The sequence below is a fragment of the Mucor velutinosus genome (genome assembly GCF_035048745.1).
Source record: "Mucor velutinosus strain NIH1002 chromosome Unknown tig00001564, whole genome shotgun sequence".
NCBI lineage: Eukaryota > Fungi > Mucoromycota > Mucoromycetes > Mucorales > Mucoraceae > Mucor > Mucor velutinosus.
The window spans coordinates 984695-1002067 of NW_027041906.1; the positions used below are offsets into that span (position 1 = coordinate 984695).

At 38.8% G+C, this 17373-nt stretch overlaps 5 protein-coding genes across 5 annotated transcripts; all 5 read left to right on the plus strand.

Annotated features, from left to right (window-relative positions):
- Nucleotides 1-2490: 2490 nt before the first annotated feature.
- ATC70_010599 (uncharacterized protein) lies at nt 2491-3884 on the plus strand (the record flags this gene model as incomplete). Its single annotated transcript, XM_064829812.1, has 4 exons — nt 2491-2771; nt 2833-2965; nt 3028-3557; nt 3614-3884. 4 exons carry the CDS (start codon nt 2491-2493, stop codon nt 3882-3884), a joined length of 1215 nt encoding a protein of 404 aa, XP_064682314.1.
- A 3842-nt stretch (nt 3885-7726) lies between these two features.
- On the plus strand, nt 7727-8459 carry SUR2_1 (Sphingolipid C4-hydroxylase sur2; the record flags this gene model as incomplete). The annotated part of the gene is made up of 2 exons (XM_064829813.1): nt 7727-7960; nt 8028-8459. 2 exons carry the CDS (start codon nt 7727-7729, stop codon nt 8457-8459), a joined length of 666 nt encoding a protein of 221 aa, XP_064682315.1.
- A 1326-nt stretch (nt 8460-9785) lies between these two features.
- On the plus strand, nt 9786-10761 carry ATC70_010601 (uncharacterized protein; the record flags this gene model as incomplete). The annotated part of the gene is made up of 6 exons (XM_064829814.1): nt 9786-9876; nt 9938-9981; nt 10049-10150; nt 10206-10419; nt 10475-10607; nt 10668-10761. 6 exons carry the CDS (start codon nt 9786-9788, stop codon nt 10759-10761), a joined length of 678 nt encoding a protein of 225 aa, XP_064682316.1.
- Nucleotides 10762-10931: 170 nt separating this feature from the next.
- ATC70_010602 (uncharacterized protein) lies at nt 10932-11519 on the plus strand (the record flags this gene model as incomplete). Its single annotated transcript, XM_064829815.1, has 1 exon — nt 10932-11519. The coding sequence occupies one exon, from the start codon at nt 10932-10934 to the stop codon at nt 11517-11519; it is 588 nt and encodes a 195-aa protein (XP_064682317.1).
- Nucleotides 11520-14481: 2962 nt separating this feature from the next.
- Nucleotides 14482-17205, plus strand: ATC70_010603 (uncharacterized protein; the record flags this gene model as incomplete). Its single annotated transcript, XM_064829816.1, has 9 exons — nt 14482-14644; nt 14720-14764; nt 14815-15472; nt 15542-16046; nt 16103-16354; nt 16421-16525; nt 16592-16762; nt 16813-17010; nt 17068-17205. The coding sequence occupies 9 exons, from the start codon at nt 14482-14484 to the stop codon at nt 17203-17205; spliced, it is 2235 nt and encodes a 744-aa protein (XP_064682318.1).
- Nucleotides 17206-17373: the final 168 nt, after the last annotated feature.

Sequence of the window (17373 nt, forward strand, 5' to 3'; positions counted from 1 at the left end):
ATCTAATAAAAGCAGCAAAGGCGAAGCAATAGTAGCATATAAAGCTCGCAATCCCTTTTTATGAGCTTCCAACAGCATCGATCAGCATGAAGGTAAGCATGCCATTGAATTTGCCAGCCAAAAATGATTTAATCTCCGGTCAATTTTTTCCTGCTCGAAATGGGAATTTCTGATCCAATTTCGACTTCTTTGAGCTATTTTGCAAGATTTGACTATATGAAATGTGATGATTCCTTCAGACTTCCTTAATGTCAGGGTTGAAGGGTATTCTGACAGTGATTTAGATCTGCAGGATATCATTGACAGACTAAACACAAACAAGAATAAGAAGCGCAGGTTTAAACCTAGAGCGCCAGCTACCAGGAACATTAAACAGCGATTAACCTGGATAGCGCACAACATTACACAAACTATATTGGATAAAATCAATGTTCAAATCTAATATTAATAAAGCACCTTTTTATCCATTCAACTAAAAGGCTATATACATTCCTGCATAATCCCTACATCTATATCTATATCTATCTCGATCAGATCTCAGATTGCATATACTATCTCTACGTATTCGCATCTGACATTAAGCTCCCTGGTGGTAGGGCGAAGTGGTAAAACTCCCGTATGCCAACGGGAGGATCCCGGTTCAAATCCTGGTGAACGCAAGTTGTCTGAATTTTTGACGTAGTACTGATGTCCTCGTTTGGTGTTTTTTGTACTCTATCCATTATCTATATTTTGACGATTTCCGCAAGACTGTATTGGCTCTAGGTGTCGCACCTTATTAGTAGTAGATTTCTTTCCCAACTTAGTTCAAAAAATTTCTTATTCCCCTTCTTTGCAGACATTGGGTCCACCAACAGTCTTTTCTATCCCTCAGTATGACATTTAAAGGACTTTAAATAAAACCTGGAGCTCGACTCCCCTACAAAAAAAAAAAAAAAAAAAAAAAAAAGACTTCCTTAAGCTTTCTTGGAGTACTTTTCAAGACGCATCGAATAGTGTTAATTAAAACAAGTGTTTTGAATAAGCTTAATGTGTAAATTTATAAGATATGAAATAGCTATTTTGGCCAAAATGTCGAGATTTTCTATATAAAAATCTCATAAACAAAGTTCCAGGGATGGCATTGGATCCATAACATCCTTTTGATCTAATAGATGCTATAGTGAAAGTCTTCATTTTTGAAGTCAAAAACGCGATCGTTTGATTTTCGATGAAAATCATGAGGTATCACTCATGATTTTTTGGTCGATTTTGACGATCCCAAAAAAAAGTTGAGCAAAGGTGCCAGAAAGTAAGTGCTAGATAAAAGCAATTGTTTGGTGTTATGCTCGAGGACCAAAACGACTTTCAACACTAGAAATTAAGGCTCAAATGCATCCAAATTACGCTGTGCTTTACCTATTTTTGAGTGTTAAAAGGCATTACAGGTATGCTGTCTGCCCGTATACGAACTGTTCTCATAGATAGCCTAGAAAAGTCAGATCGAGAGTTGCAGACCGTTTACAGACACTTTGCGTAAAGATAGAGAGTCAAAAAGTGAGATATTAGCATATATCAGTAGTATTATCGTGAGATTGTCATTGTTCAGGGCCTGGAAGCCGTGCAATGTTGAATCAGTAGCAAAATTGGATTACCAGTGCTACAAATAAACTGACATGTCAAGGTCTACCATTTAGGGTTTAAATCAGCTTTAAAATTTACCTGCCACACATGCAAACTCTCTGTTTAGACTCTTGTAAAGCCAAATGCTTTCTAGTTTAAATTACTTGTCGACCTATAACAGGACATTCAAATTGCGGGCACCTCTTTGGATAATGACAACGACACATAGCGTATAGCGCTTTCTCTAGACTCAAACTACCTCAATTTGACACTAATTCATGATGTACATTTAGCACCATTTATTCACTCTCCACCAGAGCAATGCTGTTGATCTCTCTTATGGACTCATTAGTGTAACGTAGCATTGAATACATTATATTGTATCCATGAGACAAGTAAGGCAGCAGTAGTAGACATGATGGGACGGGCAGATATCAGTAGCCAACGATAGTTTCATCATCTCATCTGTTCATTTTTGAGAATAGAATAAATGACGCTATTTTGTTTACAATTTACCAAGCATCATTAAAAATAGATCTATTTTGGTCCTACCACCATAGTGCCTGGGATTCACATTTTGTCGTTTGAAACGCAAATGCGTCAGGTACTTTGCATCCGTTTTCAAGCCCTGATTTTTACTATACCAATCGAATAAAAGCCCACAACCACTCTGACCTATGGATACGACATATCGATGCGTGTCTACTGAACAACCTTGTTCTACACTGGGCTTCAATGTCTAAAATTGGACCGACCAAAAGACGAAATGACTACCTTTCTTTAGTTTCGTTTTACACATCTAGACCAATAAAACCTTCTCCTTTTTCCTTCCATCTTCTCTTTCTCTCTTTCCCTCATCTCGTTTTCAGTTTCGAGAATTGTAAAAATATGAAGCACCTCGCTACCAACAAACGTATATTACTACCAGCCATCATACTATTCACTCTCGTGTCTTTGTTTTTTATTTACAACCTGTCAACCGCTAGCAGAGATGCCACCACCAATGCTCCAGCAGTAATCAGAAAAAAGGCAAACATCATTGAAGATACCGCATTAGTGGATCAGATTCAATTAACAAGACAAGAGTGGGAAGCTTGCCTGGATCCAGGAAATACACCTTCAGAATATCTCTCGATTGTTATTGTCACCAGAGTCGATAATTATGCTGGGTAATTAAGACAGTGTACGGATTCTCGGTAAAAGCAGTAAGCTGACCCTTTTAATGTGTAGCGGGCAACATCATCGTCTTCAGAATTTCATTGACTCTGCTTATATCTTGGCCGAAAAGACACAAGAAAAGATTGAATTATTGATTGTGGAATGGAATCCACCTGCCAACCATAGAAGAGTGATTGACGCTTTTGTAAGGATAGGGTGGTTATAGCGAGAGGAGAGCGGGAAAAACTCACATTTGCTGTGTTGTAGAGATTTAGAGGATCAAAGTACCTGAAATATAGAATTATCACTATACCCAACTCGCTTCACGAAATCATTCAAAACCGGGGCAAATCACCTTTACATGAATTTGAAGGTAAAAATGTTGGCATTCGATTTGCCAGAGGTGAATTTGTTGTCTGCACCAACCAAGATGATATTTGGTCCCATAATTTCCACAATGCCATTAAATCACGAGTATTCCAAAAGGGTGTTATTTATGTACAACACCAAGATCACCACAACATTCACGACAATTTGCCACCCTCTATTGTCAACTTGGAGCCATTTCCTAGCGACGATGTGATTTACAACAGCTGTAAATTGGGTGAGCAGGACTGGGGAAACTATACATTGCCTCCTCCCATCACAGTGACCAGCAGAAACAACCCTGATATCAAGGACAGAACCACCACCATGAATATTCTCGAAGTGGCAGATCAAGCTGGTGATTTTACTATGGCTCACAGAGACACATGGAAAGTTCCTAGAGGGTATAGAGAAGCAGGAGGTGTTGCATGGTAAAGATGATCTTCTATGTGATAGACGCACACGGATGCTGACTACCCCTTGATAGGATGGATATTGAATTTATTTGCACTGCTGCTTGGACCAAGAAAATCCCAGTTGTGTATGTCAAGCCTGGTTTTACTTGCCATCAAGAGCATGCTAATATTTGGGAGAGCAACAAGGAAGCCATGAATGATAATAAGGATATTGACATGAGCAAGATTGAACGTGGAGAGAGCGTGTATATGAACAAGGAAAATGAATGGGCCCTGTTAAGCTACAACATTTATGAAGAGGGTCTAAGTTGCATGGAATTTCAAGGTGGACTTGCTTGGTAAATGCACCCAACATCAAAAAGGAGACCATTTATAACTATTACACATTTACACCATTACATATTTGTTTCTATTATTTTGCACTATTCTACTCTTTCTTCGCACTGTATTAACCAAAAAAAAAATTGTAATTAAACATCCATTGAATCAATGTATGCACTACTAATACCTAGCTTGTTGATGTGAAATGTGTTCCCCAGTCGATGTGTATGGCAAGTAATCACTGTTGTGATACAATCCCATCTGGCACCATTCCCTTCACCTACAATTATGGTTGTACTTTAACTCCTCATTCTTTCTCTTTCTGGATTAATGCGGTAAGATGTCTCATTTTCGTCACTTGTTTATATCCACATTGTCATCCTGAGAGTTGATATTCCAAAACTCTATTTATCTCTGACACATGCTTGCATGGGTCTTTATTTGTAATAAATCGTACCTTGTGGCTGGATGCACAAGCAATCACAGTTCATCGCGCCTAGCTGTCTTCTTTATGGATATTGCAAACTGAAGAAGCGTTGTGCGTTTAAAGGATAGTTTGAAGCTGCAAAAAAAGTGATTGCCCAGCAATGAAAACGACTCAGAAGATGCCGCTTTAAATCCGAGTTTACATTATGGCTTGATCCAAACTAAATCGAAGTAAGCTTTCATCATAAACGCAGAGAGAACATATGAGCAACAAGTGATGTCCATAGAAAACATAGAGTTGTTACTTTTATACAATGCCGTGGTTCGCTTTTTTTTTGGGCTTAGCAACCTCATTCACCTCATCTGGACGTGCTGCCCAAAAAAAAACTGTCATGTTATGTCGTTCCCTTGATCATATTACTATACGGCCTGCTTTGTGTAATGGTCAGCCTGTCAGGTATATAACGTATCATTCATATAACATACGCAGATAGCTATCATAGGAATATACAGTTTCAAAGGATTACAGAATGTCCTGGGATACTTTTCTTTCTGTCGCTGCCAACCAACACAACAAGAACAACCTTTTCAATAGCCATGGAGTAATTTGTCAAATAAAAGCTGTAGATGAATCATGAATGTATAGTACAATTATTGTTGTAATGGCTACAGACAGATACAATAATGCATTTTATAAATAAAGTACATAATCAAGCATGCCTTACTTTAAACGAGGTCAAATTGCTAATATGTATACATTGTTCACACCTACAAAGCATACGAGCTTTATATTTAGAGTTTGTATACAAACATGCCGAGTCTTGAGTATAGCATTATAAACATAGGCCTATGAATGTCATATGTTGTGATTTGGTTGACCTTGAAATCTTCATCATTGTAAGGAGGTCTCTGTCAATCAACATACTGAAAAAACCAAAGCTGTGTGCGTATTTTAAGCACATTGTTTGATTGAAACGTTCTTTGAGATGATATGCTTGCAACAAGTTGCCATGATAAGTGAATTTGAGAGTGGTTGTGTACCACCGTAGCTACTCCAACAAAATTGGTAGAGTGTGGCCTAAGGCGTACATTGCAATACTACCTGCATATGCTACCACGTATGCAAAATGACAGGTAAGATACAAGTCTTGATAGTTGCATTGTACTTCTTCATGGAGCTCAATTTGTCCTCCTTTGCAATTGAAACTGTTTATAGGTTGTTTGGATAGTATTGGCTTTTTCCCAAGTGGAAGATCACATTGACGGCATTTATATCATACGATTAAATTTTGAGTGAATGAAAACCTCGTGGAGTGTGATTTTTCACAAGGCTGTAGCAGGCACCAACCGAATGCAAGCCATTGAATGCCTGCAGACAATAAGACTTTCGGTCATCCAAAGGCAACCAAACTATGCTCGCTGGATGGAACAAGAAGAACAAACAGGCCAATTCAGAACAGTCAATGAGAAAGCATACACTAGTCCTAACCAAATTAATGATGGGAATTAGCCTTATCTCTTTTCGCTGAGACGTAAGCCTTTGAACCCGATTGCGAGTACACAGGCGAACACCAAGAAGAAGCGTGTTCGTGGGATAACATGAACTTGGTGTAGTAGGTGAAATGGCATTGGTTACCAAACATGACAAGTAACCTATTACAAACTAATCATTCACATAGTTTCTGAATACATTGTTCTTCTAGCCGTCTTCTCACACACATTTGTCCAATTTTAAGAAAAAAAAAAACCTGGGGTAAATACGAGGAACCATACAAAAGGAGAGAAGAGATCTAATCATCACCACACAGCGACGGAGGACCTGTGCTACGCCAGTAAAAAGCTTCTTGAATGTGGGGTAAATGGGAAGATAAAGTTTATTGGTGTGATACAAGAGCAGCATTTCTCGCTCCCCGCCTGTCATACACTCGGATTAATTCATCACTGTGACAAAGCGAGAGGAATCCATGGAATCGCAATTTGTACATGCATTTTCTCACCCAGTCATCGTATGCCTGAAGTTCATAAAGCTTAGGTAAGAGGAACTAGAGATTTCTCTCATCTGACTGACATTAGATGTGATACCTCAATCCCAAATCTGTAGTTCCATGGAAAATTGGTTTCAAATGCTGGTGTGGTTTTTCACATACAAATTGTTCAAATGTGGAAGTTACTCCATTGTGTTGATCATAGATAAGAAACATCATCCCACATGGATTGAAATGCTGTGGAAGAAGAAAAAGTCCACATTTCGCCTGGAACAAAATCTAGACGACAAATATACACTAACCAAGTTATACCTTTGCTCGTAGATAGTGAGCCGAGAAGGATCGTCTCGAGTGTTACAGCAAGTAATCGCACCGAGAGGATATTCTGAAGTAACACCAACGTGTGTGCTGTGTATTTCGTCCAACGACGCAAGAGCTGCTCTCCTTCTCTGACTAACTCACACAGCTCTTTATCTTTCAAAAAGCCCTTTTTACCACAGAAGGGAATGCTACCGCGGTTAGAAAACGTAAATCGACCATGTTTTTTTCTTTTTTGACACATTGGCAATCTACGATTGACTTTCCATCTACCGTCAGATTCAACATGGCCTGCCTTCACTTTTGCTCTTTTTCTCCTCACAACGCTGGATTTTCCCAAGGATTCAGCATCACAATACAAATCAAGGCGGATTCACACGCAACTTGACTGGTTGCCGTGCTTTGAAGTGTTTATAATGGAATCATTGGAGGGACAGATGCTTACTGAATTGGTCGGGAGAAGAACCAGATTTAGAAGTGCCTCCGACCAAACTTTGTTTGCTTTTGTGAAAAGTAAACTAGTTTTTTTGCCATCGTACGCGTTCTGCTGCTGGCTTGTTTCTTGTGTAATTCCTGCGCAATTTAGCACATCAAACTATAAGTTGTCAATTAATAGGACCAAGAGAAAACTTGTTTCCCTATTGTTTATGGTTTATTAAAATGCCAAATGCAGCATTTCAAGGAGCAGAGAAAATGAGGTTTCATGATTTTTCCCACCTAATAAAATAGCAAATTTAGAGTTGTACCATCATGATGAATCTCTCTTTTCTTTCAGTATCCAAAAAAGGAGGCAGCGAGAGAGAGAGAGAGAGAGAGAGAGGCAAAGGAGGAGGTTGATTTGAGGAGAGAGAGAGAGAGAACACAGATGATAAACACAAACAATCCCCCCCCACACACACAGCCCAACCCCCAATAAAAGAAAAAAAACAAATTCGGCTTCTAATGTATGCAATCAAACATGGTTTTCCTTTTTTTTTCAAAATATATAAATACCCCCCCCCCCTCTTCCACATCCAAATTTCCATTCCCCACAATTCCTTGGTCTTTTTCTCTTTCTCTCTTCTTCTATTTTGATAGAAAAGCTTAATCGAATCAACCACACATTTACATCAGATCAACCAATTAAATTCTACAATGTCTGCTGAACAACAAGATGTCGAATCCAAGTACCAAGTTACTCACTCTACCTCTCCCGCTCCTCCAGTAGTAGCTGCTCCTACTATCGCTAATCCAGGTCCTTTGGGTCTCTGTGGTTTTGCCTTGACTACTTTTGTCTTGTCACTTCACAATGCTGGTGCTGGTGTGTCTCCCACCGGCCCTCATGGTGTCGTTACTGGTCTTGCTTTCTTTTATGGCGGTCTTGTTCAGGTAAATTCTATATTGAAAGGAACTCTCAATCACTATTTGTTTATTAACAAGCACCGTCTATTCATAGCTCTTGGCTGGTATGTGGGAATTCAAGACAGGTAACACATTTGGCGCAACCGCATTTTCCAGTTATGGTGGTTTTTGGTTGTCCTTTGGTATGATCTTCATTCCTGGAGCCAACATCACAGGTAGTTATGGCACTGACAAGGCTCTTATGGAGAAGTCTATTGGTTATTATCTTTTGGGCTGGACCATCTTCACTGGTATCATGCTGATCGCCTCTCATCGTTCAAACTTTGGCCTCATCTCTCTGTTCTTCTTCTTGTTCATCACATTCATCATGTTGACTGCTGGTAAATTGAACGAGTCTACTCCCTGTACCGTTGCTGGTGGTGCCCTTGGTGTTGTCACTGCCTTCATCGCTTGGTACAATGCCTTATCAGGTTTATTGACCAAGCAATCATCTTATTTCACCTTGCCTATTGGTCGTATCAACTAAGTTTTGAAATAATACCCAATGTCTCTCACCATTTCTCTTATCCATTCATACCACTTTTCTCTCTCGTTCTATTTAATACTAATTTCTCTACTATTTTAACTATTTTCAATCCATATCTAATAAACAAAATGTTGGATCCTCTCTAGTCTTATGTAAAAATGCTCATATATCCCTAAAATAAACTGTGCAGATATGCAATGCTAACCATCCTACCATTTATCAAGAGGGACATGTTTGAGCAGACATGAGCTTGGGGTAGATGCGCCATAGGATACTCCTTTCTGTCTATATACATACATTTAAGCTTGTCTCCTTTCAAATATTTACAATTTTCACATAACACAAATATAAATTTGTTTGTATAGGTTAGTAGAACACACGCATTCTTGTGATTATTGCCCGTCTATTTCCAACTTGCTGTTCAACATGGGAAGCAGGGTGTGCTACATGATAATTAGTTCTCGCAGCAAGGAATCGTCTAGTTATATCCAGTTCTCTCCTATGCATATTTGGCCATTGAAGACTCTGTTAAATATAACTGATCTTCCTTTGCTTGACATCTCCTTGTGCTATCGACTTTACAGCCCTGTCTCCCCCCCCCCAAAAAAAAATGGCCCAGATTTACCTAAATTACACAGATCAATCTTTAGAATAGATATGGCATCTCTTCCAGTGTAACAGGGTTTTTATTTTCGGATTGTATAACTCTAATGTGTGATTTACTTATGATTCGAGCACTAGACTATACCAAACGCAGTAAATCATGGAACCAATACACTGAGGAGATGTTGCAATCAGACTCAAACAGCAAAATGCAGGTCAGAAAATATAGAAAAACGGCTTGAAATGGCATGTCTATTGTATATTTTGATATATATACATGGTTAAGGAAAAAATAACCATCTATATACATAAAAGAGGCAGTTACAAAAATGTACTATTCCAGTCAATCGCTATACATGATACACAAATAGTTTCACAGCACATTGGGTGTTGGGCACACACTTTTTACGCCATGCCTGCTATAAATATAAATCTCCTTTTGTCTCGTTCAATTCCCACTGACAACAGCAGCAGCAAAAACAACAACATTTGGAGCAAGGGGCTGCTCGAGTTTCTTAGATTAGTGTATGATTCATTTTGATAATTAGCATTTTTACGCAAAAAGGGGCAATAAGGGGAACATGAAAAGGCTAAATGGCCCTATACAAGCCACTGCTCACTCCAACCAGGCGCAAAAAAAAAAAAAAAAAAAAAAAAAAAAAAAAAAAACTTTCCATAGTTGCATATTGCTTTATTTTTCTGTTGTATTGATATAAAGCAAAGATGTACTGTGATCTTAATATACCATGCTCAGCACAACGTGATCGCTCAGCCATTGACAAGCTAAAACTGATTCTGTCGCGTCTAACACAATGTAAATCACTTGCCCACCCACACAAATAAAAAGTCCCGAGATTAATCACCAACATTGCTAGTGAATGAAGCTACAGTTGCATTAAACTATACAATGGAATCCAAAGTAATAAGATGGAATAAGAATTGGAAAAGGAAATGCCGTATTAACATCTTTCCCTCTTTTTACAAAGATCCCAAAACCAATAGATGAAAGTATATTCGATCCCTCTATACTAAACTCGAAATATCCATTGAAACTCTATAAAAGGGTTACCATTGATGCTATCAATCCAGTAAGAGCTGATATTGTGTGATCTGCCTTGTACTTAACTCACTCCTTTATGATAGCAACACATCGCTGAATTAAGAAAGCAATTTGATTTGATTGCTCTCAAGACAAATGACTACACAGTATTCCATGCAGCTTGTCAATCCAATCTAATCGATATTATATCTCTCTACGCGGATGAACGTCTTACATTTGAATTGAGCTCTGTTGACATTAAGAACGCATTGGAACGAAATATTTACTTTGAGATATGTTATGCTCCTGCTATTCGAGGTAAATATTTTGACGGCATTACCTCATTCTTTGCTAATACATCTAGTACGCATAGATGCTCAAGCTAGAACATACACAGTGCAATTGGCAAAGCAATTGTTTGAATATACACAAGGCCGAAATGTAATCATCTCGAGCGAGGCACACATTGTATCCGAGATCCGCAATCCTGCGGATGTCTTTTATTTGTAAGTCAAAGTGCCTATTTTCCTGATGTATAATATCGACTCATCTCTCCCTACGCATAGTGCCAAATCAATTGGATTTCCAAATGATAAAGCCAAGTTCACAGTCGAGAAGCATTGCGAGCAACTATTGAATAGTAGATTAAATGTGAAATAAACGCTTGCTCATGACGTAAAGGAGAACATGAATCCTGATGTTAATTTGACGCGGAGATTCTTGGTTCAATGCTGTTCAAGGTTTTGTGGCATTGCTCAAACCCTTCAAATGAGTCCCATGCTTTATGATTTTTCCCTTTTTCTTCTTGTTTTACTATTAAGCGCATTATAATGAGCTATCATTATCAATCATACTCGCATACAACCACCTCTACAAGCTCAGGCGGTCAAACGCACACAACATCTACCACCAGAACCACCACATCGTCCTCAGAAAATGGTACTACCTCCTCAGTCATTGTGCGTGAACTATCTGAGAATGAGCTCAGTGGATTGTCCTTGGAATCAACACAGAATTATGAAATTACAGACGACGATTGCCTGACCAAGTATGATTTCTACTCTTTGATGGACTCTGATGATAATGAATCAGAGACAGAATCCGAGTCTGATATCGAATACCATTGGTTTCCCAGTTTGCTGAAGACTTCCTTTATCGAGTTCTTGGACGATAAAGAACAGGATGCTTACATGGAGGATGATACCTATGATGCCAAAGTGCAAATTGAAGAAAATAGTGATTCCGCTTCTCCCGAAGACGCGGAAGAAGAGGAAGAGGAAGAGGAAGAAAAAGAAATGGTCCAACATCATTCTCGTCGTGGTGGAAAAAGATATCACAAACGACATGCAAAGAAACACTCCAAAAGACCCAGAAGATCCGAGCAAGTCCCTGTTGAAGTCGTTCATGTCGTTCTCTAAGCTGTCATTTCATTCAATTTCACATTATAAATAAATTCATATAATAACTAGCAGTTGTTCATTTCTACCATAACCGAAAAATGTTGAGAGATTGCGTGTCTTGAAAGTGATTTAGTGTTTGTGAGCCAATGCACTGCTTTGCCCAGTTTCGTGTAATGGCAACATATTAAAATATGTCTCCCATTATAATAGTTTAGCATATGGCCAACAAAATGTCTACCTGTTGTAATTACTTGATTTTGCAATTAAAATAATTGCTAAGTCTAAAGAAAATGTATAAATAGTGATTTGAATGCTGTTTCAAGTATGTGATCCATCAGGGATATTGAGTTCGTAACGCTTTTGCACCCAATAGATATATGCACTAAAACTTCATTCATTTTCAACTGATAACTCTTTATTAGCGAGCTGTAATTGCGGTTATGGCTCTTCTAAGGTGCTCCGCATATGTATCAATGAGGAGACTTCATTTGCAGACAGACAGCATACCTGCAATGCCTCTAGTCACCCAAAAGTAGGTAAAGCACAGCGTAATTTGGATGCATTTGAGCCTTAATTTCTAGTGTTGAAAGTCGTTTTGGTCCTCGAGCATAACACCAAACAATTGCTTTTATCTAGCACTTACTTTCTGACACCTTTGCTCAACTTTTTTTGGGATCGTCAAAATCGACCAAAAAATCATGAGTGATACCTCATGATTTTCATCGAAAATCAAACGATCGCGTTTTTGACTTCAAAAATGAAGACTTTTACTATAGCATCTATTAGATCAAAAGGATGCTATGGATCCAATGCCATCCCTGGAACTTTGTTTATGAGACTTTTATATAGAAAATCTCGACATTTTGGCCAAAATAGCTATTTCATATCTTATAAATTTACTCATTAAGCTTATTCAAAACACTTGTTTTAATTAACACTATTCGATGCGTCTTGAAAAGTACTCTAAGAAAGCTTAAGGAAGTATGAAATGATCTTTACAACTTACATAATCAAAGATGGTAAAATAGATCAAACAGGTCGATTTTATTCAAAATCTGACCAATCTAGGGCAAAAATTGAGCGGGAGTCTAATTGGGTTTGGCTGCGGCTGGCTGGCAATCTCAATGGCTGTCAAATCATGAAAACTACCAATGTTTGTGGATCCATTGGGAAGGAACTAACGGATTGAAAAGTACCGTAGCTTAGCTTGACTAATTTCTGTTGCTGCTGTTGTATATTTTGTGTATATAATAGATTTAATCGTTGCCAATCACTTATTCAAATGCTGCAAAGCCTGATGCGAGATGCAAAATAATCGCCCTATTCAATTTACCCATGTTATTTCAAGTAGGATCTAGTTCTGGTTTACTAAGAGTGCTTGAATTATACACCTCACAATGTATTTAAAACAATCAAATTTAAAAATCCTCTCCTAGCAGCTCTAAGGCTTCCAATGGAATGAATATCGGATTTCTGATCATTTCAGGCAACTGGTGAATTAACCAAGAAGGCAGCCTCTTATGGCACAAAATTGTCACCGACTTTGGGTAAACCAATATCCAGAGGGGAGCGTTATGTGAAGCCGCAAATGCTGAACAGAAGTGGCTGTTTATGGATCAAGTGGATATGTACGCCAAAGCCGCGCACCAGATGATGGGAATTTTTTTTTTTTGTAATGCGCGCTGACAGACAAGGTAGCCGTATTTTGTATTGCCTAATACCACTCTCTCTTTTTTTTTCCGGGAAATGCTGATCAAGTACTGAAAACGACATTAGCAGCATCATGCCGAAAGCCAACAAGAAGAAGCCTAATTACAACGCTTGACAACAAAAGTTAGATTTGGGGAAGAAAGCGATGATAAAGACAATGCTAAAACTGCAGAGCGAAAGTTTTCTCAACAAGCAATGTGAGCTAACGTTTCTAGGAGGGTGACTAGATGTTTACGAAAATGTATTTGAGTTTTTAGCTCAACATAGCTATCAGTGAGCAAATAATCTTAGCATTGCCAATCAACGAGTAATCAAGTTGAAAAAGTGAGGTTGGAAGTACATACATTATAGTTGCCTTTTAGCCTTTTGATGTGAGTGCACTCAATGTTGTACATGAATGGATCAATGTACAAATTGTGTTTGAATTGATCCACACCACGCATTACACAAGGAGCTCATCTTCCTGTCTTCCAATCAAAATAAACCATACACAGCCATCCTCTCAACCACAAGCAGATATATATAGTTTCCCCCTCATTCTTGACTTCTGCCTTTGGGAGAAAATGCAGTTGATATTGTATAAATATAGACAAAATGATCTGATTTGTAATTTTTGTCAGCCATATCTCAACTGAGGTTCAAGTCTAATATATGTACGTGTGTATAAGCAAGTTGTATTAATAGACAGATATGCTGTTGCGCCTGAATAAAGTAATCAGAATTGCGAATACACACATCCCTCGTGCAAACTTAAAATCGTTTGGGATTGCCTATTTGCCTGTATCAAATTACGCAGTAAATATGCATGCATTTGCCAAAAGAACATCACAATGGATGCATGTGAATGATATCATCGGAAATAGGCAATTGACAACATTTTAAGCACTTAGATCGATGGAGAGCCAAGATGTAATAACTGTAGATAGTTAGTGCATTCTGCTTATGATCGACGACGAGGCGAGTAAGCATGTTAATATTACACCATGATTGGATGAGCCGTATTAATATGGCAATTTCCGCAACTCAAATTGTATGGTAGTTCCACAAGGCAACTGTGATTTAACATGGCTGTCTTACTAGTCAGTGGCATGTAACTCCCGAGGCTTTGGGTTACACTACCAGCACTATCCCCGTTGAAGGCGAGATGACTGAACGTTCTAGCCTTACCAATTATATATAAACAAGCCAAGACGAAGGAAGAGGTGCTTTTCCCTCTTTTATTTTTGTTTTGCTTATTCATTCAGATATATTTCTTCCGTTTCGCATACACATGGCACCCGTGTTAGATTCAGGAGTGTTTACTGCCCCACATGCGCCAGCAGTGTCACTAAATGACATTTGCTTTTCCAGTGCATGTGTCCAAACAGCAGCAAGTCTCTTGCAATCAATGGATATGAACATTGATCCTTGCTCTGATTTTTATCAATACACATGTAATAGAATAAAATTGCGATAGAAAGCTTAATCCTTGGCATTAATTTCCCATTGTTTCATGTCCTGTTAATTAGGTGGTAATTGGATTAGAGATGCAATTATACCAGAAGACTTGGCAGGTATATATAAATCATATCAGCTTGCTAGCAATCAACTAAATTCACTGCAGGATTTGGTGTTATAGAGTCTGATTCAACCTACCATAAAGATAAACTTCGCACTATTCTGGATGGAAGCTACTTTGATTTGTTGACAGCAACAAAATCTCGATCAAGCTTTCGAGTGGGCACAAAAGACGGCATCAATATAGACAAGCGAAACTTCCAAGTCGTCAAAAACTACTACACATCCTGCGTCGAAATCGAATCAAGCGGCAATGAAGCATTATCGAGCTTCTTTAACGACATGAATGAGCTCATTTACGAAACAACACAAACAAGCGACACACAGTTTCAGTTGACGGCAAGAGCAGCAGATCTTGTCAGTTACCCTAAATCAACCGACGCTATTGTGATCGAAGTAGGCGGGCTGTTCACCATGGAGATACTGCCAAAAGAGAACGATAGAACCGCAATGACCATCATCGTATACCCACCCTCTGAGCTCAGTGATGCAGACAAAGGGCCTCTTGAAGACGAGGATCCCGAGAAGCTCTTTAGCCTGACATCTTCGTTGTTTGGATTTCAAAACGCCACAGACAGAGATCGTGAAAGAGTGTCTTTGCTGGAAGACACTGAACTGAAGATGATGACTGACCCTGAAATCCATGCCATGATTGGTGATGCTATTTCTGTGCAAAGCAGATTATATCAACTGAGCAAAGCCTCGTATGTTTATTTATAACTATCAAGATTTTTTTTTTTTTTTTTTTTTTTTACTAACACGATAACCTATAGCGATGATTCGACTTTTATATCTTATTCGCTGGACGAAATTTCAGATGCCCTTCCATTCGTTCACTGGGCATCCATCATTGAATCTAATGTACCGCAAGATCGAGACATATCTGATTTATACCTGCAGATCTACAACGTGGAGTATTTTCAAGAACTCGAGTATTACAGTAGCGTCGATGATCCAACCCGCAAATTGCATAAAGACGCTATCGTCAACTATTTAATCTTACACAAAATATACCAAGATGCAAGCAAATTAGATGCCGAAATGCGACGTATCATGCCTGATACTCCATTCCAAACAAGATCCAATCTCTGTGTCGAAAAAGTCCTGGAGAACCTGAACCTCGTTTCTGGTCGATTCTACTCTATGATTACCTCAAATGGCGAATCTGATCGCATCAAGTTGGGTGAAATGGCAGAAGCTATCAAGGAATCTCTTGGTAATCGCATTAAAAAGGCGAATTGGCTGGACAATTCTACTAGAAGTTCAGCTATCAAAAAGGTAAACAACTGTCTACAGAAGCACATGAGCAACGACGACTAAATTCGATTCTACAGCTTGACGCCATGCAAAAGTCGCTTGGATACAGCACATCGTCTCCTGATGAAAGGTCACCTCAAGACATTCACAAATACTTGCGCGGACTCGAAGCCGATGCTGATAATTTTTATGACAATGAGAAAGCCGTAGCTCAATGGACATTGCAAATATATTGGGATACCATCGGACGTACGATCAGCCCTACTGAATGGATTGGTGTAGCAACCCCTCAAGTTGTCAACGCCTTCAATTTACTATCCAAAAATAGCGTGAGTATCTTTTACAGAGCCTCTCGTTTCGCCGTCGTATCTCACACATGTCTTGAATGTACATAGATTTTCGTGAGTGCTGCATTTGCTCAAAAGCCAAACTACGATCGCTATTATCCTGACTATCTCAACTACGGTGGTATCGGACAAACATTGGGTCATGAGTATTCGGTAATGAACGCGATCTTCATGTCATCTAATTTCAATTAATATTGACATGCTCCTTGTTTTGTGTAGCACGCATTTGATGATTACGGCTCTCAATACGATGAACTTGGCATTGAAAGAAACTGGTGGTCAGAGGAAACCAAGTACAAATACATGGAGAAATCGCAGTGCTTTATAGACCAATACTCCAGAGCCAGTATTACGGACGAGAAAGGCAAAAAGTATAGCATTGATGGATCTGTAAGTGTAGTCTATCATGATGTAAGATATCATACTAACAAGAGGCACAGCTGACATTAGGTGAAAACATTGCAGACAACGAAGGATTAGCCGCAACATATGATGCCTATCTCAAGTCCAAAGAAAATGGAAAGGGATACAACCCTATTCTTCCTGGACTACAAGAATTCAGCCCTGAAGCCTTGTTTTTTATCAACGCGGGTCGTTCATTCTGCTCCAAGCCTTTACCAGGAAGCATCAAAGATTCGGTGAGTGCTTATTTTTAGCTCCCGCTACGAGCATTCTTACTGATATTTGATATGTAGATCAAAGATGAACATGCTCCCGACGCTGTTCGGGCAAACAAGGTGTTTCAAAACAGCAAAGAGTTTGCGCAGGTCTTCAAGTGTCCCATTGGCAGTAAAATGAATCCAGCAAACACGGAAAAGTGCAGCATCTGGTAGAATATAACCCCTCGAAAAAAGAGAGGAGATCATTTGTAAAATTACACACACATTCACATCATCTTGTAAATAAAACACTTAATATTATACCATGTATTACATGTAAGAACGTATTCAACGCATTGACCACATTGTGTTGTATACATACACCATACTGCTTTCTTATAA